This window comes from Pleurodeles waltl, chromosome 3_1, assembly GCF_031143425.1.
Source record: "Pleurodeles waltl isolate 20211129_DDA chromosome 3_1, aPleWal1.hap1.20221129, whole genome shotgun sequence".
Lineage (NCBI taxonomy): Eukaryota > Metazoa > Chordata > Amphibia > Caudata > Salamandridae > Pleurodeles > Pleurodeles waltl.
Window position 1 is genome coordinate 258,646,785 of NC_090440.1, and position 22,630 is coordinate 258,669,414.

The window sequence follows — 22,630 nt, forward strand, 5'->3', positions numbered from 1 at the left end:
ATGGATAGCAGATATCAGGTCAGGCTCCAGCTGGGCACACAGCTCCCTGATTGTGGCCCTGTCAAGTCTGTAGGTGAGGATAATGTGCCTCTCCTCCATTGTTGCCAAGTCTACCAGGGGTCTGTACACGGGGGTATGTCTCTATCTCCTATTTATCCGCGGCGGTTGCAATCTAGGGGGCAAAAGAGTGAGGAGGCGGTCATAAACTGTATATTGGAGCCACAACAGTACAATGCATGATGTTATTTTGAAAAGTGTTGCATCTGTCCAGATAGTACAATTGTGAACTGTGACACAGCTGTAATCCAGGGCCTGCCCCCCCTCCGCCCCTTGAAATGGCATCCGCCTGTCCTGTGTGGATGGACAGGTGGAAGTGAGGTAATTCGCTGATGTTGTACACCACTGCAGGAGTCGGTCGTGAACCGCCGGGCAACGCCTCATTGGATATTATTGGCCCCTATGGGGTACAGTGGTCAATGGTGATTGTATGCCAGCTGTGACAGTATGCACCGCTGTGGACGTGACCGCCATTTTCTATCTGTTCTCTCACTTGCTACCTAACCTTCAACAGGAGAGGACCTACACTACATGTGCTGCTGTGATCTGTGTCTGGAACCTACCATGCCTTGTGTGACTGTGAAAAGGGCCCCTGCCTTCACCTAGGGGGAGTTGGGGCGACTGGTAATGGGGTCCTACCCAAGTCAGACTGCTGTATAGGCCTCCAGACCGACAGGTGAGTACACTGAGAGCACCATGCATGGGGCATGAATGCATGGAGTTGTGTGTGTGAAGGCTTTGTGTAGGGAGGGGGTTGGTGGATGTCCCGAGTGACGTGCAGCTTGTGTGCTAGGCCATGTCTGTGCAAATGGGGATGGACATCCCCAGCTGCTGCCAGGAAGGGCAAGGAGACATCCCCAGCTGCTGCCAGGAAGGGCAAGGAGACATCCCCAGCTGCTGCCAGGAAGGGCAAGGAGACATCCCCAGCTGCTGCCAGGAAGGGCAAGGGGCCCACACCAGCAGGCAGGAAGGAGAAGGGGCCTGGTGCAAGGCCTCAGTCGGAGCCCCCACCACCAACCATGGTTGTGCAGCCGTCAGAGGCTGCAGGAGATGGGCTGGAGCTTCCCCCCACTAACACCACCAGCCTCACTGCCACCAGCAGTGGGCAGGAATCCGAGGCTGCAGGGGATGGGCTAGAGCTTCCTCCCACAAACACCACCAGCATCACCGACACCAGCAGTGGCCAGCCGTCTGAGGCTGCAGGGGATGGGCTGGAGCTTCCCCCTCACAACCACCACCACCAGCATCGCCACCAGCAGTGGGCAGCCATCCGTGGCTGCAGGAGATGGGCTGGAGCGTCCCCACACAACCACCACCAGCTGCACCGCCACCAGCAGTGGGCAGCCGTATGAGGCTGCCGGGGATGGGCTGGAGCTCCCCCCCCCACAACCACCACCACTGAGCAGCCGTCACCGTCTGCAGACATTTACTAAACTTCCCTCCATGGGCTGTTGTGCGGCCTGACCCCTGCAAATCCTGTGGGTATGACACCCAGGTGTGAGACTGTGACCTTGCACTCCCCATGATCAGAAGCACAGGGCACGATGCCCCCTCCAGAACCAGTGGGTATGGCACCCACTCACCCCATCTTCCCCAGGATGCAGATCACAGGGCACGATGCCCCCTCCAGTACAAGTGTGCATGTCACCCACTTGAGAGACTGTGGCCTTGCCCTCCCCAGGACCAAGCAGTGGGCATGCTGCCCCCTCCAGAGCCAGTATGCAAGTCACCCACTTAGGAGACTGTGGCCTTGCACTCCCCAGGACAAAGAGCAATGGGCATTTTGCTCCCTCCAGAACCACTGGTCTTGTTCCATCTGCCGGCTGAGGTGTCCCCCATTCTCTGTCCCCCTGAGATGCCGGCATATTTTCGAACTGATGGCCCTGCAGTGTTCTCTCCGTGTTGTTCCAGGAGACAAGTGGGGCCTTGGACTTTGTGATGTGGCCCTGTGGCCCACATTTGTTGAGGAATGGGCTGTGCCCCTTGATTTGTACATATGAATATAAATTTAGATTTGATGTACATATTTTTTATGTATTTATATTATTACACTCACTTTCATCTATTGGTGTTGTCCTGGCATTATTCCTGAAGGGTACGGGGTGAAAATGTTTTCTTGTGCATCTGATTGTGTGTATGGTGGTGGGGGGGTGTATTGTGCGTGTGTCACTCTTTTTCCTCCCCCCTCCCCTGTGTGCTAGACGGCTGTACTCACTGTGGTCTTCTTCACCGTCATTGATGTTCGTGGTGGAGCAGGACGTAGAAAATCATTGGGAAGATCTGCAGCTCGGGCTCCACGGCGGCGTGGTTGTTGCCAGTGTCTCCAAAGGTGAGTTGTTTCCCTTCTGTGCAGTGTTTCTGCCAGGCTTTTGATGTTGTTGGTACCGCCCCGAAAAAGGTGGTGGTTTCCTGTCTCATAATACAGTGGGCGGAACATTGACTTCCACCTGGCTGTAGGCGGCTACCGCTGTGGTGCCTGTTGTTTCTGCTGTGGCGGTCGGTGTGGTAAAGTTGCTGTCTATTTGAGCTCTTTCCGCCCTGGTCATAATATGGCAGTAATTACCGCCGGCCTGTTGGCGGTGTTACTGTCACTTTATCACCGACCGCTAGGGTTGTAATGAGGGCCTCAATCTTTATATGCAATTTGGCATACCTTCTGTATTACACCGGGGACTCCCACCTCGACAACGGGGATGGATTCAAGCATGTGAATCTATGAAAGTTCCAATACTTCAGTAATTTGCAAAACTGTTTCCAAGATGACATTATGTTCAACAACACTTTTACCATAAATGAGAATGTCATCCTGAAATGCCTGCACAGCTTTGACACCCTTAAATAAAAACACTGGCTACAGAAGGCAATCAAAATGGTAATCTCAGAAATTTAAAAGCGCCAAAGGTGTGACAAACGTTGTGTGAGCTCAGTGACCACGAGACTTGATGGTAGGCTGACTTTAAATCAATAATGGAGAAATGTGTAACCTCTCCTATTGTCATAAGCATTTTCTGAATTTTTGGCAAAGGATGGCAGTCTACCACAATACTGTTATTCAGGGAGTGTAAGTCAGCACAAACATAACTTTCCTTTTTTTTAGCTGGTACAATAGCCGATACCCATTCAGATGAATCACTGGGAGCTATATTCCCATCCTTACACATTTCATCCAAGAGAATCTTCTTTAGTTAGTCTCTAACACTCAGTGAAACAGGTCTAACTTTGTTTTACAGGCATAGGATTATGGTTAAGTTTGATGTCATGTACAACTCCTTTTACACAGCCAGCCTTAGCCTTGAATGTGAGGATATTTTTCAGTCATGCAATTAATTTCACGAATTGACTTCTTATTGTCAATTTCAATAGACACTACAGGCATTTCTCTTAACACAATGATTTGATCACTCCCTGGTTTGAGAATTATCCTCATTTTTCCCACATCATGCCAACCCACAAGGTCATACCCATTAGTAGCAACAGATATCTGGTTAGGATTCTTTGTCCTAAAACATTCAATTCATCCTCAAAGTAACCTAACATTTTGATTCCCTGACCACCAAATGCTTTAGGGTGAATATCACTTTCAATTAAAATCTTTTTGAAGTTTTTCTTGTAAAATGTAATATCTGACAAAATCCAAATAGGTGACCCTGAATCACATGAATTATTTCTACCATAACAGTACTTATATGTGCCGTACCCAAGGGTGCCCTCAAGAAGAAGTATTAGTACTATAATCAATTGTTAATATAAGAGTATTGACCGTGTCCTCTTGAAAATAATCTGTAGTAGGCTTAGCCATGTTGACTCTGACTGGCATACCATTGGACCTGTTCATGGACTTACAAACACTTTGGAAAAGTCCAAGTTTCTTCCATTTATTACATTTTCTGTTTATTGCTGGACAATTAGAAGAATTTCCCAGATGTTGTTTAGAGCCACACCTGTAACAAACAAGCTTCCTAGAGTTTCCAAAATTACCGCTTCCTTTGTAGACAGGCTTTGTTCATTATTATACAAACAACCTCAGCAGTTGAAAAGGCCTTTGCAAACAAGGTTGAATGTTTTATAACTTTAGCTATATCAAGAATTTCACTCAATGCTGAGTTCCTGCAAGCAAGTAAATGCTCTTGTATTTTTTTTTTACTGTGGCAGTTGAAAACAAACTGATCACATACATAGATGTTCAAATGTACTCCAAATTCACATTTTGAAACTAGTATTCGTAAATTAGAAATATGGTCTTCAATAGTTTCTTAAACAAACTCTTTCGTATGAAAGAAATTATATCTTTCAATCATAATGTTAGGTTGTTCGCAAAACCTTTTCTCCAGTCTTTTAACAGCTTCAATATAAACATTCCAGGGCGCATCCCCAGGAGGACATTCGTACTCCGGCAAACTATCAAACATTTCTTGTCCAGCATCACCTAAAAGTCCAAATAACAGCTTTTTTCCTTTCATTAGAGTAGTTTCTTTCATCAGCGGCAACAATAACATTTTCAAAAGCTCTGTACCATTGCTGCCATTTATTAGGTAGATTTCCTGAAATTTGTGAAAATGCACTAATCTGAACCGGGTACAAGCTGACATGCTACTGCACAGATTAAAATTTACATCAATAAGCAGTACAGGGGAAACATCACTTACAACATGGTAAATGCAACAAGAGGCATTTACCACGATGCCTTTACAACACATATGCGTTTACCACACATGCCTTTACAACGAACTTCGTTGAAAAGGCATGAATGGTAAAGGTGTATGCGTGGTAAAGGTAAGTTACAAGTAAGGATTAAGTGGGTTGAGTGTATATATTTATGTGTTTAGGGTGGGTAACGGTTATTGGTGGTAAATGCATTTAAGTTTTAGGGTGGGTATGGGATTTAAGGTAGTGAGGGCATTTTTAGGTTTTAGGGTGGGTATGGCTTTTTGGGTGGTAAGGGCATTTTTAGGTTTTAGGGTGGGCATGGGTTTTGGGGTGGTAAGGGCATGTTTAGGTTTTAGGGTGGGTATGGGTTTTGGGGTGGTAAGAGCATTTTTAGGTTTTAAGGTGGGTATGGGTTTTGGGGTGGTAAATGCATTTTTAGGCTTTAGGGTGGTTATGGGTTTTGGGGTGTTAAGGGCATTTTTAGGTTTCAGGGTGGATATGGGTTTTGGGGTAGTAAGGGGTGTTTAGGTTTGGTATGGGCTGTCGGGTGGTAAAGTAATTTTTAGGGTTTAGGGTAGATAGGGTTTTTGGGTAGAAAGGTGTGTTTGTGTGTATAAATAAGTATGTTATACTTCCCTCTACTTTTTACAATGCATATGCCTTTACTACGAAATTTTCGTGGTAAAGACATGCGTGGTAAAAGCATATGCATGGTAAAAACATTTTGAGGTAATGACCATGCATTGTACTTAACACGTTGTAAATGCTTGCGTTGTTCAATCATACATCCAAAGTACAGCTATGTATCCCTGTAGTCATGTATTGGTTTGTATGTAAAAGAAGAATGCTATGACATCAGGGGCAGTGGAATGTTGGGGCAGTGGAATGTTGGGGCAGGCTGTGACTGGGGATTGGAATGTTTTCATATGAAAGGTTGGAGTTGTGCCGGTTTGGGGATGGCGAGCACATGTATCTCTGTCTGTACATTATAACTGGAAATAAACTTGTAAGGAAAGAACAAGAAGAGCCAGTGTACTTACTTCAATCCCACACTCTTTATAATTATATTACTCCTTGTTTTAGTATGGTTTCTAAAAAGGAAAGAAGATTCTCACCACTTTAAAGTTCATGAAGCGGCACAAAATAAGCGATCACTGAGAACAAGATAACATATTAGCAGGGTGCCAATACGGTTCCGATGCATGCTTCTAAGTGCTTATAAATGTGCTGACTAAAAAGCTGGAGTCTGGCTCGAGGCACTGTGTAAACAAACTCACCCTAGAATCCTTAGTAAGAGGCGAACAGCATATGCTGGATGTGGTATGTAGAAGCGTACAATAGGTGCTGACAAAAGAATGATTGCCCCATAACTCTATGCGAAGGAGCTTGAGAGCTTCGTTGCGAGAGTGGAGCCTGTGGAGACTCGCACATGAGTGACAGCAATGGCAGTTGCCCCAAGTAAGCGTGTCTTTTAAATGATTATTAATGTGCCAGCGCCACTTTCATTAGAAAATCCTCTGTACGGCCAGCAGGAGCAAAGAAACCGACATTACGGCAACGTTCACCAGAAACGCACTCTTGTAGTAAAGGCAGGACATGAAGAATTCTTCGTTGGGAAAGGCCATATTAATATTTTACCTAGTCACCAAAATAATGTTGAGTTCTTGAAATTATAAGGCAGGAACTTCTTGATTTAGTTGAAGAAGTTTATTCTTAGAAGAAGGGTAGATCCATATTTAGGGATCAAAAAGAACTGACAGGAGCCTCCGGTGTATGCTGCTGCTCAGGCAAACATCCTAAGTGGAATCCCCAGCTGAACAACAGCAGTAGCCACAGAAACAGAACGCTAACATAACATGAATCGAAAATAAACAAGCCTATTACAAAGGCATATTTAAACAAGTACAACACTAAAGAGAGCCTAATATAACAAAGAAAAGAAAATCACCAATACAATAAAATGTGTTACTATTACACAATTTATGATGGGATTTCAAGGTGCCTCCTTATTTTATAACAAGTGATTACAAGCCTGATGTATTATTCACATTCTCAACCCTGGAAGTTCAATTTATACAGCAAACGGGAATGACACCCGTTACCTGGGGCTGGCGTGGTGCTGCCGGACTTCTCGACATGATTAGCTACTCGCCGTAATAATGGCCACGGACATTACCGCTTTGACATTTTGAAAGAACTTCAGGCACATTAAAAATGACCGGACACTATATAGCCCTGAAGAAGCCCTATGTTGAAGGGCGAAATGCGTTGGCTGTCATTATAATGCTGCAACAAGATCTTTGTGAAAAGATTCTTTGGAATTGGAGGGAAATAAAAAGATTTGTTTCATCTTTACTATAGGAGAATTGGACTTTCTTCAATTTCTATATAAATAATTACTAACCTAGTGGTGCACTGCCATTATAGTTTTCATTTTCAGGGTTCTTGTTACCCATTAAGCTTCTTTTGCAGCAGGAGCTTTGGCTGTGTTGCACACAATTGATATTATAATTGACTACTTTTTCCTTCTTTGTTGTGGACATTTGGGAACCTATAGGGATTGGTGCGTCTCTTACGAGTCTGCTGCATTTCTTTTTGTCTGTATAGCAAACGGGAATGCAATTTGTGATATAACCTCTGTACTAATATATCACCCACAAATTGTCAATTTACAGGTGGTCGCAAAACAACCTGCCGAATGACTATAAATTAGGGAGATCGCAAAAATCTACCCCCCAGTGATAGGCCGCAAAAGCAGGGATGGAGGCCTTCAAGGTATAGCAGACTTTGCATGCCTTCGACCCTCAAGTCCTTTATCGGGGTACATTTTATTTTAAAACAGTATATGTCCATTAAAGGGAGACCTGCTGCTTTAAAAAAATGTTTTTTGTTCAGAGGGGAGCAGGCAGTAATTCTCTTGACCACCTCCTGCAAACTTCCCCCCCCCCCCAAAACTGCAAACACAATTTCTAAAGGTGAAGCTATCCCTACGGATGTGGTGGTAACTAATCAGTTACCACCATAACTCGTTTCTTGGTATTTGATCAATGCTTTCCGACCACAACTGCGGTCACAGATCATTGACACATCCTTTTCTGAATTGCAAAAATGAGGGTGAACATCAGTTTCACACCTGCCTTATTTGTGACTCAGAGTTGGAAAAGAAATTAAGGAGTTGGAAAGAATTTTCCCATTTGTAAAATGGCTTTTGTATGTTGTAAAATGGTGTTTTGCTGTTGCAAACCCTGTCAACTTGCAAATCACAGGCTTTGGGACTGCAAACTGTTCTTTGTACATGAAGCCCATTTTGACGAGCCATTTCTAACCAAAGAAATGCCACTAGTTTTTGTGAAAATGGAAGGGCACGAGAACACCACGTTTCCTACTGAGTCAGATGAGGTCGCCACTGGGTAGTTATAATTGAAAAAAGCACAAGGGTAGTAAGGGTAACGGAAGCTTCCGTTACCCTTACTACCCTTGTGCTTTTTTCAATTCCAGGTTATATTCTGTCTGAATTAGGGTTAGCTGCACTCTAGAAACTTTACATTTTCTGATTGTATTACCTGTACCTCTTCTGATCGGAAGTGTTACACCAGTGTTTAGGCTTTACAATATGGCCTCTTTCGATGACAACCGGGACGCCTTAGCTGCGGAGCTCTTTTCTAAAAAAACCCTGACTCAACGTTCCACAGACTCCATACCACTCAAGGAAGGACTCAGACAGAAATGTATTAAACTTGAGAGACTAAAAAAACAGGAGCTGGCTCGTTGGTGGGACATTACCACTCTTAAACGTTACTTGGAACTCAAACAAGTCCCTAGAGGACTACGAGTAATTATCTTTCCATCCTTTGAAGACCTTGATCCAGACTTACTTGGGGAATGGGAACACCTCATTTCCTCCACTTCCTTCAGCATGATTAACATACTAATCAAACATGCTGATAGAAAACGCAACAAACTACTACAGGATATTGCATCCCTGGAGGAGGAGATCAAAAATCTCAACCTCCCTGAAGCCACAGAAAAGAATTACACTATTATGAGGGAAATACTAACAGGCTATCAGCTATTTATTAAAGACAAAAAAATGCGCAAACTTGTCAGAGATGACAATGACTACAGTAATGGTAGAATTTATACCTTTGCTCGTAAGTTTGATCAGCTTAACAAAGACTCAGGTAACATACCCGCTAAACCCAACACGCCTGCTGGGTCTACCGCGGGCAGCTTATCCGACATCTCTAACCTATCTAGTGACTGTAGTGAATCACACATAAATGGGTCCTCTGTCGGTACACATCCACAGAATACTACTCAACAGTCGAGTTCTTTTTTAGAGGAACTTGGCAGATACAGAAAGGGATTACGACAGAACTACAACAGGTCAGGACCAAGTACAAACCCACCCGCAGGGGCGGTAGGAAACACCTCAGTAAACTACAGGGAGGGAATGACAACTCGCGCTACCGCGAAAATCCAGAGATCCTGAATGTTCTCCCTCTGCAAAAAACCACCAATTTTTCAGAGGAAAATGTACAGGTTATGAATCTTTCCAAATTGCAACTTTCTATACACGAAATAAATGTTTTGAAAAAAGGTCTGGGTTTCTGTCCTACTTCCAAACCTGATTACACTACCATCCACATAGATCTTTTCAAATTCATACGCAAGCTTAAACTGAAAAAGTTCTTTCATGGCAAACCAGACACTAATAAAACTGCTCGGGTTACATTACCAACTTGCAACCAATCCATTAGGGACCTACAGGACATCCACACGGTTCTCTCCCTTGACAACACTTCATCGCCCTCACTAAGCTTCAATGATCTATTGACTGAACTCAACATTACACCCAACTTGTATGTTGATAGTGGGCTCAAACCCAGCTCCACATTTGTCCCCGTTTTACCACCGGACAATCACATCGATGTCTTTTACAAAGCCATCAGTACGGAACTTTTTAACTTAGAGGACAAGACCAACACCCGCACCCACAGACCAAAGAAGAACTTAAACCCCAATGAACTCTAAGCACTACATAAATTCTCTACTTATACAGACATTGTTATCAGGGAGGCAGACAAAGGAGGCAACGTCGTCATCATGAACAAAATTGACTACATTACTGAAATTAATAGACAACTCAGTGACACAAGGCTTACTCTGTGGTCCACACCAACCCTCTGCCCAACATTACCAAACTGATCAAAACCAAACTGACGTCTCTAAGAAACCGTTGTCTTCTAACAGATTTAGAGTACAGGTTTTTGTTCATTGAGGCACCACGTGCCCCTTGCATATACATCCTTCCTAAAATCCACAAACCAGGAGGTTTTCCTCCTGGTAGACCTATTATCTCAGGGATCGGTTCTCCCACAGAACACATCTCTGAGTACATTGACTCTTTCCTCCAACCTTTAGTACGCAACTTACCCTCGTACATTCAGGACACTAGGGACCTCTTCTGTCAACTCGAAGATATCGAATGGACGGATACCTGCACTTTTTGCTGTCTTGACGTTAGCTCACTCTACACATCCATTCCCCTGGAAAAGGGTATCGGTATGCTCCAACGAACACTCAGTACCCGGGATGCTACATTATATGAACACACTCACATGCTTGTTGAACTCACACGACTAGTGTTAGAGAACAACGTATTCTTGCATGATGGCAGGTGGTTCAGGCAGTGTCAGGGTGTAGCTATGGGAGCCAAGTTCTCACCATCATATGCCAACCTATACATGGGTCAATTTGAGAAAATACATCTTTGGTCCAATTGCCCGGCACACCTCACGCAGCACATTCTCTACTGGGGTAGGTACATCGATGACATTCTTGCTATCTGGACTGGTGACAGTCATGACCTCAATACACTCATAGAACACCTCAACACTAATGATTTCAACTTAACGTTTACCCACAAGGTGGACACTACTCAAATCGAATTTTTGGACCTATTGTTGTACACTACCAACAACAAGGTCATGTCTAGATTGTACAGAAAACCCACCGCTTGCAATTCTATCCTGCATGCTCAGAGTGCCCATCCCCTCACACAGATCAAGGCCATCCCATACGGAGAAATGGTTAGGATTCGACATAATTGCTCTGACACTGTTGTTTTCAAACAGGAACTAAAAAACCTGACCCACCGCTTCCGTAATAGGGGTTACTCCAACAAACTCATCACGGGAGCTAGCAAACGCATCTTGAACAAGGAACACCACCAGTTACTCATCAAAGGCCCGAAAAAACTTGTCACAGAAAACCCTAGCAGCCAGAGACCGGTCACATTCATTACCCAGTACAGCCCAGCTAGTAAGACGATACTACGCATTCTCAAAAAACATTGGCACTTACTGATGCTGGATACATGCCTCAAAGACTCATTAAGCAGGTCCCCCACCATTGTGCATAGCAGAGGCCGTACTCTCAGGAACATTCTGTGTCCCAGCTTTTTATGCCCCTCCTCCCCCACACGCCCTTTGGGGTGGATTCCAGAGAAACCTACTGGCTTTTACAAATGTGGTTGCTGCATATCCTGCCAACTAGCCCTCAACAAAACCATATTTTTTTCATACAATACCAAGACAACATACCACATTAAGTGTTTCATCAATTGTAACACAAAATATACTGTTTATTGCTTGATATGTGCATGTGGTCTGATCTATATTGGAAGCTCTATACGCCCACTCAAAGAACGCATCCAGGAGCATATCAGGGCCATTAGGAATACTAACATCAACTACCCCCTTGCCGTTCACTTTAACACTGCACATGGGGAAGGGGATCTTCTAAAAATCAGATTCCATGGCATCACTCAGGTTCCCAATTCACCTAGGTGTGGAGACAGAACCAGGGAACTGCGCAAATGCGAGGCCAAATGGATCATAAAACTTCGCGCAGTTGAGCTAGGCCTCAACACTGACCGTGAATTACACTTCTTTCTGACATAACCATTTTGATCCTCCATCCTGTATGCATGTTGCACCATTTCCACCTTTGTACAATCCCGTATGTTCGAACTCACTAGGTTCTACTAGGCTCGGATCTATCTCTGTGTATTAACAATGTACTCATTCATTTATGATTAAAATGCCAATTGTGTTACTCTGTCCTTACATTTTATGTTCTTGACATTACTCTGCACCATGTGTTTGGTAACACCTAGCATTCACTTACTTTACTTACATAGACATATGTGTTCTATGGGGATTTTCCTACTTCATTACACGTTGCATTATATCTTCCTATAAACAACCCTTCTGTATAAAGCTTAACTATGTACTTAATGTTTTATAAATGCTCTACTATGTTTGGATGTTTCTATATGTACAAACAACGTATTAACCACATTTTGAATAGTTGTTATTTCTTTTGATTTATCATTGTAATCCGTCCTCTGTCCTTGACCTCACCATGCACCATTTGTTTAGTAATACGAGATATCCACGTATTTCGTTTGCATACACTGACTTACTATATGCGGTTCGTGGCATTAATATGACCTGACTTTTCACATTTAACATTGTCTTTGGTATTAATAGTTGTCACCTCGTTAACTTATCAATGTACTTCTTCTCCATCCTCAACCTCAACATGTACTATGTATTATGTACTATTTGTCCAGTAATACGAGGTTTCCATATAGTTCGTTTTGTATTCACATATTTATTGTTTGCGGCTCGTTACATCCTTATGGCCGTTTTTTTCACGTACATTATTGTCTTTGGTTCACTGGACTCCCACTACTTCGTTTTTCACTCTTCGGTGTTTGTGTTTCTCTCACTACTCCAGCAAAGGTTTTTACACCGTGATTACCTACTTTGGATGTGCTTCTTGCGTCTTTCCCTCTCTCCTTCCCCCCCTTCTTCAACCTCATTTTCCATTTCATATTCTTTTCACATATGAAGTGGCCGCTTGCTCCCCCCTTCTTTCTCCCATTAATTCTATTCTATCCATTTAGTTCAGACCCCTATTCAATACACCCAATATGGCCGCCACACTGTCCCCCGTAGCCTCATCTTTGGGTCCCCCCTCTATTTCCATGGCACCCCAACTTTGTTCTCCATAAGAGCGTGGGTCGGCAACGACCATTAGACGCTCTCTCACTATTCACCGCGCCTCCCCGGCCTGTATTTCCAAGGTATGTCCTCATTTCTTTATATTTAGACACTCCGCTTTTGACTCTGATCAATGTTCGAACTTATGTTAGATATCTTCATTTATTCTTTACACTATTGCCGCTTATGGCCGAACCAAATTTCCCGCCGCAAATATTATCCGTGGACGCATTTCGCTTCGGAACGCGCTTTACTATAGTTTTCCCTAACTCCCCATTATTGCTGTACGCTCACCCGTTGCTTAGCACCGTTGTACTTTTATAGGCTAAGCATTTTTTGACTTACCCGCTCTATTAATACTAGGACGCATTCTCTCTCGAGCTCTTTTTAAATACCGATACATGCCCTGGCCTTATTCCCAAGGTCCAACATGTTTCACACTACCACAGGGGCCCTCCACCTCTAGTACATGGACCTTTTTGAGCTTAGTCTTCAGTACTTTGGCAATGTACAGGCCTATTATTAGCGCTCTGTGTTTACATTACGTACCGCCAGCTTTGTGTACATGGACATTTTCTACCTTACTTGCCTTACTTTCCCCGTATTTGCTTTTTGATACACCTCATTTCCCACCGCTTACACGTTGCAGCCCTGTGGGGCTAGTATTACTATTTATCTCCTAGCTTAGACTTCAGCCCTATTCGTCAATAACCTGTTATTGTCTCTATTAATTGTTTCCTATTTGCATCTGCTTCCTTCATATCGACTGTTGCAATTTATACTCATCTCTCTGACACCTCCTAGGTCGTGTCTCTACAGCTTATCAAGGCCTTCCATATCATTTTTTACCTACGTGTTCTAGTACCTAATCACCCTGTTGCTGCTCAGACAGCCTTACTACTCTGAATTTTCTTAATCTTCAAAGGTATGTACACAATTATTATCTTCTCTCTCCATACCTCATGCCCATGATTATTCTCGGATCATATTCCCCTACGGGTTAGTCTTACTGGTTTTAATCCCTTTTTTATTTCCTTCCCAGATCTTTATCACCTATTCCAGCCCACAGATCCAATTAACATTGATTACGTAGGCCGGACGGCCCAGGTACAGAAACCATGGCTCCCAACCAATTTGGGCCTTTTTCTCTTTCTCTGTCACTCACCTACCATGTACCACTCCACACCTCACTTGTAGTTGTTCGTATTCAGCCATTGGCTTGGTCTCTCCCAACCCTGCCCTAGCCTCACTTCGTATCACTACTAACTATGCATCAGCCCACTTTTGTAGACATTCTGGATCTCAATATTAACTGCATGAACGTACGTAATCACTTTTATTCATAATATGTCTCCTTTCCCTATGGGTGTCCTGGTCGCACTATGTTTTCTTGTCATGTTCACTTTAACATCAATCTATCTTTTTTTTTAGCTCCCACACTAAGGCACTGGCTTTTGTTTCCAGGTATCTTTTCTACATGAGTTCACTACGGATTCCATACATGTATATATATATATACCAACTGTTGCCTTTATCAATATTCTTTGCAGCCTTGATGAAGTCACCTGTGTGACGAAACACGTGTTGGCTGTTTATCTATGACGATTATCATGCTCTACAACACCTACGAATAAAGGCACTGTCTACTAACAAGACTCTGGACGTTTTTTTCAACCTCGAACTTTCGCTCACCTTCAACACACCATCAGGGTTTCTCATCCCTGCAACACTATTGGACACTACATTCTGTGTGCTCTGGCCAAATTTTATTTTCTCACTGGGTAGTTATAGTAAGGACCACGTTTGACCCAGAAATTTACTTTTTGGTTTTCTAATAACTTTGGCCCCGTTCAGGGAATCTTTAAAAAAAAAAACTTTCCCCAAAAAATTTTCACCTCAGGAGCGAACAAAGGAACAGGGTAAATAAAAAGTGCAGCAGTGACTGCAGATAAAACTGCAAGAGTCTAATTTTAAAAACTGTGTCTCTCTCTCTCTTCGTTGAAGTAATTAATAGAATGACACTATGTGTTATGCAAACTATGCAATGGCACAGCACCACCATCATGATTGACAGTTACAACCAACAAATGACGGATAATCACTCTCTCTTCGTAAACAGTTCATGAGTAAGAAATCTAAAGTTTTGACTGCCAGACATATCTATGCCCCTTTCTGCATAGAATATAGGGAGTTGCGCGAGACAGATAAATGTATCTCTACCTGGCCATGTGATGTAGCACTCAAACTGTGGTAGCCTGTTTCGGTTATCTGTGTGGCTTCTGCCAGCCGTTGTGACCAGGTCCAGTGTGGTCCCTGGCATACCCCGAGTCAAGGTCTATATTTGGTGAGGGCACATCCCTAAAAATGCATTCTCTGGTTGGTAGTCCGATCCAGAGACTCCAAATCAGGTGTGTCTTAACTGCAACTTGTCCCATGGGATCAATAGCACTGGAGGCCCACAAACTTCCCATTCCCTCCAAAACAACGCATTACCATCAAATACCATTAAACCATATCATCATCTTTTTCTAATATCACTAGGGTGATGGCAGTTAAATCCCGCTATTAACCTCTGCCAAACAGACTAAGATTAAGGCATGACATTGCATACTGTGGCTAGGCCCCCAAGATGCACCTAACATGTCCTGAGACTTGGGGCCATGTAAACACTAGCTGACCAGCCATCTTGTCCTCTGAGCAGCCTACTGCGATACCCTATGTCCTGGCCCCACTCAAGAGCGCACCCCCAACTCTGTCAAAGCAATGCATGAGATGTGAGGGCGTCACATGGCCTATTGATGAAAAGAAGCTGGCTGGGGCAGGAAAATGATTGCAGTAGATTTTGGAGCTCCACTTGCACCGGTTAGCTCCAGTTTACTCAATGCAAAGTAAAGCAATACAGTGCACAGCATTCCACGAGAACTCACCCGACTACTGCACTCATGCAATAGTCATATGCCAATGCACAGGCAAAACTCAATACGTCATAAAAAGGTTACAAATGAGGGCTGATCAACATGTGATTTAGGCTCGCGAAAAAGCACCAACTGCCTATACTGGATGGCCTTTTTGCCCAGTATGCATAAATCATATAAGCAATTGCAATATAGATAATGAGGTCTCTAGACAAATCAAAAAGGATATTTTTTCATTAGCTCCAGGCACAGTAATCAAGTCTCCTGGAACACTGGTCTTCTGGGCATTTAGAAGCTCCTGAAATAAAAAGAAATACTGTTTATATTTCCACAGCATATTTCAAAGAACTGTGGTATAGTCAAACTGTATGGAAATTGCTCTATGGAGAACAACCTACTTACCTTGGGTAACACACTTTCTCCTGGACATTTTAACTGCAGATCCCTCACCTTTAAAATATCCCCAGGCACTAGACTTGATATGAAGAACTTCAACAATAGTGTCCTCCTGCTTCTGGGAAGGGAGAGGACGGAGGCGCATACAGGCACTACAAGTTTCTTTCGCTTTCCAAGCCTTCAGACACATAGAGAGTAGAAGTGGTGGTAAAAATGTGCTGATCCATTACTTGGGAACTTTTTAGATGCTAATCATCACCTTTATAATGTAAAAAAATTAGTACCTCCCAAAGGTGTAGGGTTTAAACTCAGACCAAACAGTTCTGTAGGACCGAGTATAGCGAAGTGACCATTTTGTCAGACTTGGCTGTCAAGGTAGTAGATGCTTCATGAACGTATGCACCGAGACACGTTACAACTTGGCAGATGCCAAGGACAAGAAGTCCTAGTTCTAACGCCATTGTAGCAACCTTGGATCTGGTGGAATGGGCTCTCAGGCCCTCAGGGGCATGAGTAGGTGAGGGCATGACAGCTTTTTGGCTGGCGAGTAACAGATCTTAATGCAGAGGACTATTCACATTGACAGGGTCCTCTTTTGCACTGCCTTGTCCTTCACACTTGAGAAGCTGATGAAGAAGAGCTGATTGTGTAAACAATGATCTTTTGTTTGGTCAATGTAAAAGCTCATTGCCCTCTGGAAGGGGATACTTCCCAGAGAGAAACTACACAGGGCAAGAATGCAGTGGTTCGAAGGAAGGTCCTGTGAGTCTGGTGAGGACAAGACTGCAGACTGTGGCAGGTGGTACCCTAGGTGGGATGACACGCTGAAGGTCCTCCATAAAGGCTTTAGTAACAGGAACCTTGAAGAGTAAGGAGTGTTCCTTGTTTTGCATGTATGTGGCGACAGCAGCTAAGTGAAGCCAAATCAAGTTGCAGGCCAATCCTGACTTGTGCAGAAGTAGGAGGTAGCAAATGAAGTCTTGTAATTTAGGTGTGAGAGGATTTGTGTGGCTCATTCTACTCTGGTGGACAAACAATGTCCTCTCAGCAGCATAGCAGGTGTGTGTGGTAGGTCTATAGGCTTCCTCCAGTATGTCCATGCACTCTTGAGGTAAGTTAATATAACCAGACTAACATCAGGAGCCAGACTGCTAGGCTGAGCTGCTTGGGATCCGCATGTTTGACTCTGCCTTGATTTTGTATGAGAAGGTCCAGTCTTGGGGAGCTTCTCATGTAGGGCGAGGGACATCTCTAGAAGGGTCAAGAACCATGGTTGTCCGGCCCACATGGAAACCAGCAAGACGAGGGTGAAGGAGTTTGCATCAGTTTCCTCACCTATAACCCAGAAGTGGGTTTAGGAGAAGAAAACAAAACATATGTAAAAATCCCAGACCAGTTCAGAGCATTGCCTATGGACTGGGGATGTGGAAACTTGTAGACGGATTGGTCATTTTCCATTTTCGCATGTGGTCTATGCCTGGGGTACTCACCAATGAAAGTAAGGGAGTAGGCCTTGCAGGTCAAGTTCTCCCTTGAAGACTTGCTGCAGTGTCCTGCTGAGCAAATTGGCAAAGGCATTGTCCGCCCCCTGGGAGATTCTCCACTATGAAGTGCACTTGGTGGTGGTTTGCCAAATGGCAAATTTAATGCGCCAGTGCTGACAAAATAGAAGAGTATGTGGGGCCTTGGATTTGCAGGTAAAAAATGGTGGTCATGTCACCAGGTCCTGGAGAAAAGGGGCCTACCCTGAAACAGATTGTTGCTGTTTCACCAATGCAGATGGGTGCTACTCCTCATCAACACTAAATCTTCCAAGTGACCCTCTGCTTGTGACCATTGATCTAAAAGACTCTGAGCAGGCGCAAATGGAGCATTCTGTGAGGAACTAGGGCTCTGCATGAAGCCATCATACCCCCATCAGGTGCATTCCTGTTCAAACTGTGAGATGACGGAGTGCATGAAAAAGAGGCAAAAGCTACTGGAATGCTGCCACCCTTTGATCGCTTGGGTAAGCTTTCCCCAAGGATGCATTCATAACTGACCATATGAAGGGATGGACCTGGCGTGGCTCGACGTGAGACATGGTGGCCTTGACTGCAAAACTCAAGCTGTACAGAAGGGAGAATTCAGCTTGGGTGGGGGCTAGGCAGTCTTGTTTGCTTGCGCTCTTGAAAAGCCAGTCGCCTATGTAAGGAAAGACATAAGTTCCTCCCCTTCTGAAGCTGGCGACTACCACTGCTAGACATTTAAACCCTTGGAGCCATGGTGACTCGAAAGGGTAACACTTCTGACTAATCATGAAGGGATGATGAGACGGATTGATTGGTATGTGAAAATATGCATCCTTCAGTCTAATGTGGCCATGAAGCCGCTTTGGTGCAGCAGGGGGATGACATCCTGTAGGGTGACCACGTGGAAATGTTCCAACAGGTTTATCTTTTGAGAGCCTTGAGCTCTGAGATCCAGTACTGGCCTGAGGGAGCCTTCCTTACAGAGTAGATGCTTTTGCCACAGCGTTGAGGGGGCCATGGCTCGATGGCCCCTTTCAGAAGGAGCACCTGAACCTCCTCCTGCAGTAGGGCAAGGTGTTCTGGGCTGAGGGTGTGCAGGTGGGTTGGAATGTTTGGTGGGGCTGAAATGAGCTGGAAGCAGTAGCTTTGACTGATGATGGATAGATCCCACCAGTCAGTGGTCTCCTCCCAGCAGGGAAGAATCCCTGGAGCCTTCCCCAAGAGGTGTAGTATGACTGGGTGTAAAGGGAGAGGGGGGAGTGGGAAGGGTGGCTAGTCAGTTCTTGGAGCTAAAAGCTCCCTTGACGGGAGTGCCTTTGTCCTGACCCCTGGAACTGTTATCTCTAAAGATACACTGAGTATAACCTCTACCTCCCTGTTGGTGGTAACCCTGTGTGGTCATTGATAGGACTAGGTTGATTCTGGGAAAGTGGCCCTGGAACCACCCCTCATTTGTTGCCTCTGACTTAAAGACTATCCAGGGCATTAGCGGTATCTGTGTTCTCTATTTTTTTCCTCATCAACCTCTGGGATGAATATGTATTCACCATCGAAGGGCAGGTTGATAAGATGTTGTTGGACCTCTGGCTTGAAGTCAGAAACATGCAGCTAGGAGTGGCAGCAGAGGATGAAAGAGGTATTCTCTCCCCCGACAGCTGTATCAGTTTAATCCGAGGCATACCTAGTGATGGCATTGGAAGTGGCTTTTCCTTTCCGCTACGATTTCCGCCCCCACCTTTTGTGGTACTGGTTAGGGAATGTAGGAGTACAGTCTCCATCTCCTCTCACTGTGCCATGTCACAACGAAACAGGAGCCCTCATGAACTGGCCATGTGCCAGTGGTGACTGCACTAATGCTTTCCTCTTGCCAGCAGGATTGATTTGCTTACTCTCCTTGTCAGGAGTAAAGGTGTTGCCTTTCTTCTGGGCTGCTGCTGTTTTCTAGTAAGTGAAAAAAAACAGGCAGTCCAGTGAGACATAACCCCTTATATGGAGTGGATCTGAGGGCATCGTTTTTTTTTAATCTTGAAGGTTAGAAGCCAGGATTTCACTGGCCCCTTAAAGATTTCACGGGCAGATTTTGTGCTCCCCTTTAGCACAGGAAAATATTGGAGGGAGCACTAGGATCTGGAGAGTTTCCACTAGAAAATCATCATCCATAGGGGGTGACCTGCATATCACCTTATGACAGGCAGCTGCATGTTGGACGATGCAATGGTATCATCTGGAGGGGAAGTCATAACGGGGACGTGGTCAAGGGCAGGGTCCCCTGAAGGATCCACATCAGACTCCTCCCAAGGACTGTAAGTGGGGTTAGGGCAGACTTAGGTGCTAAAGTCCTCTGCTGGAGCGAAGGGGCTAGGGTTACCTGAGTCTAAGTATGACTCTGGTAGCCCCTATGGGGGAAGTCACATATTGTGAGGGAGGAAGTGGTAGAGATGGCGGTACATGAGGAGAAGGAGTAGGAGTGGGGCCAATAGTCTTGTGTGTAGGCCTCTTGAGGGTGGTGGTTGCAGAGGAATGTCTGAAATGGCAGCCTCCTTAAAGAAGATTCTGCACTTTTTACCCAAAGTATTTTCTGAAGCAGAGCTCTTGACTGTATGTTAGTGTATGATAATGTGCCAGTTTCTTACAGATAGCTCATGCTGGAGATTTTCAAAGATAGGCTATTCCTCTGAGTTGGCTGTGGATGGCTTCGGAGCTGACAGTGTTTTCAGTGCAGACATTGGTTTCAGCCTCGATAAAAGGTAGCTCATACACAGAGCTCGGGACCCGACATACGGAGGGACAGTTTTCTGTTTCAACATGCACCCGCGTATGTGTCTTAGAAGAGATTTTGGTGTTGATCGTCCTCATGTGTCCCGGTGTGGTCTTCAGACGCAGTCTAGAGCCAACAGAAGTAGATGGGACATCAGTGGTAGCATCCTAAACTACCATCAGCCCACCAGATCACCTTCGCTCCACTACCCCTTCTCTAACCTCCACCCCCTCATCCAATACAGCAGATGTGGAGGTCGTTATTTCTCCTGCCTAGCAGCAAAGACAAGGAACAAGCTACCTTTTTAAAAAAAATTTTTTATCTCCGGACCTACCCATCTCTCTCAGACTTCCAAAAGTCCCTGAAGCCTTGACTAGTCGGCTAATCAACAGGACCCTGCCAGCTCTGAGATTCCCTCACAGGTGACAAGAAGGTCAAATCTACTGGATGATTCTTTTATTCTTGAACTTCTTCTTCCTGGGACTCTGAGGAGACTGATTTGATGATCTCAGGGCTCGGTTAGTGGGCAGCAATCTCAGGTGACTTGTCAAATTCTTCTTTGGCACAGAGTGTGTCTGCCTTGCTGAAGATATCCAGCATCTCCAAGGATGAATGGTACATTTTTTTTTTTTAGGCCCACTGCCTGTCTCTCAGTTGTCAAAGGGTCTTTTTGCTCCTGAAGGCTAAACCAGAGTTACAGCAGGTCACGTTGTGCTCTGGAGAGAGACACAGGTTACAGATGGCTTGAAGATTACCCAGGGCATTTTGGGTGGCACTGGGGGCATCTCTTGAAAGACATTCAATCCATTGCCTTCTGCGCATTTTCCTTCTCCAACGTCGGTAAGGAGGATGGGAGACCCAAAAGAGAGGGAGCACCCCGAGACATGGGATGCCTGGTTATTAGATGACTAGACTATGTCTGGAGTGGTTTGAATGGAGAAGGTGGAAGGAATGGCAGAAAGGTTAAAAAGTATTTTCTGCGATGGGAAGAAAAAGGCAACAATCTCCAAGTCTGCAACAGTCGATGTCAAACACATCGAGACTCGACGCAGCATTGATACAAAGCCGAATCAGACAGCGGAGAAAGCAATCTAACAATGAAGTCTGTGCCCATGTGCGTTCACCTACTAGAGGAAGAGTCGCAAAGACACGGTGATTCAAAAGACTTCTTTAAAAAAAAAAAAAAAAATTGCAACAGTTCGAGCCCCACACTACCTACACTAGATGGCAGAAGTATGCAGATTATGTGTATGTACAGTCACAAATGCTACGAATCATGGTTTCACCAAAGAGCATTATCTGTGAGTACCTCATTAAAGAGCTTCAGTAGGCGCCTGGTCAGACCGAAGCCCCTCCCTAAAGGATGATGGTTTTAACTTCCATAGTCGAGAGCTGCAGGTCAAATACCTCGGCAGCCCTTATGAACACTACTGCAAAAGATGCGCTCTCATCCATGGCAGTGCCAGGGAGACAGACTAACCCAGCATCTGGCAGAGTGTCCACACCCATGGCATCCTGTAGGTCTTCGTACCAATTGTCCTCATTGTATTGTGGAAAAAATGTGTCCCCATCCTCTCTGAAATTCTGGCATCAGAGCCAAAAATTTGGTGTAGCATCTGAGCATGACTATGCAGTGAAGGTAATTCCTCAGAGCCGGATGGATTGCCAAAAGGCGTTGTTTTAATGTGTTCAGAGCATGGCCTTGGCCGAGGTTGAGATCAATTTATTTCTGAATTGGAGACCATTACAAGTTGTAGATACTCCTCCCCCACTGTTGATGGTGAAGGAACTAGCGTAGAGTTGGCATTGGGCCAAAGCCAGTGCAGAACCCAAGCAGGTTCGAGAGGCACAGATGCCGCTGAGCGCAAACCCACCATCTGGAATCTGACTGGAGGCCCCTGAGGATTCTTGGAGCCCAAAGGCTACACCATAGGGAAATGGAAGCACACTGAAAATTCAAAGCATTGCCTATTATAGGCCTTGATTTTCTGCGAAATTGCGGATGGACCTGAATGTCGGGCGAGTCGGGAGTCAGAATTGGCTCCTCAGGAGACTGGATAGCAAGCTGATGCCCTTGTGCATTCTTTGGAGACTGAGAATAGCAGAAAGGGGCAGATTCTCGCTTGGACTTCTTGTGCTTCTTCTTTGACTTTCCGAAAGACTTTGACCATAGCGAAGATCTGCCATGGGAACAGGACCTTTCTCTCGACTTTGACTGGTCACAGTATAGAGACTTGAGGCAGAGAGTTTTGTGATCCTGAATAATCTTTTGGT

General features: G+C 44.8%; 1 protein-coding gene across 1 annotated transcript in view; it reads right to left on the reverse strand.

Annotated features, from left to right (window-relative positions):
- Positions 1–22,630, reverse strand: part of KTI12 (KTI12 chromatin associated homolog) — a 320,786-nt gene that overhangs the window by 18,053 nt on the left and 280,103 nt on the right. The window contains exon 8 of the mRNA XM_069222350.1: positions 15,918–15,989. Coding sequence (XP_069078451.1) covers positions 15,918–15,989 — 72 coding nt within the window. The remainder of the gene's footprint in view (positions 1–15,917; positions 15,990–22,630) is intronic.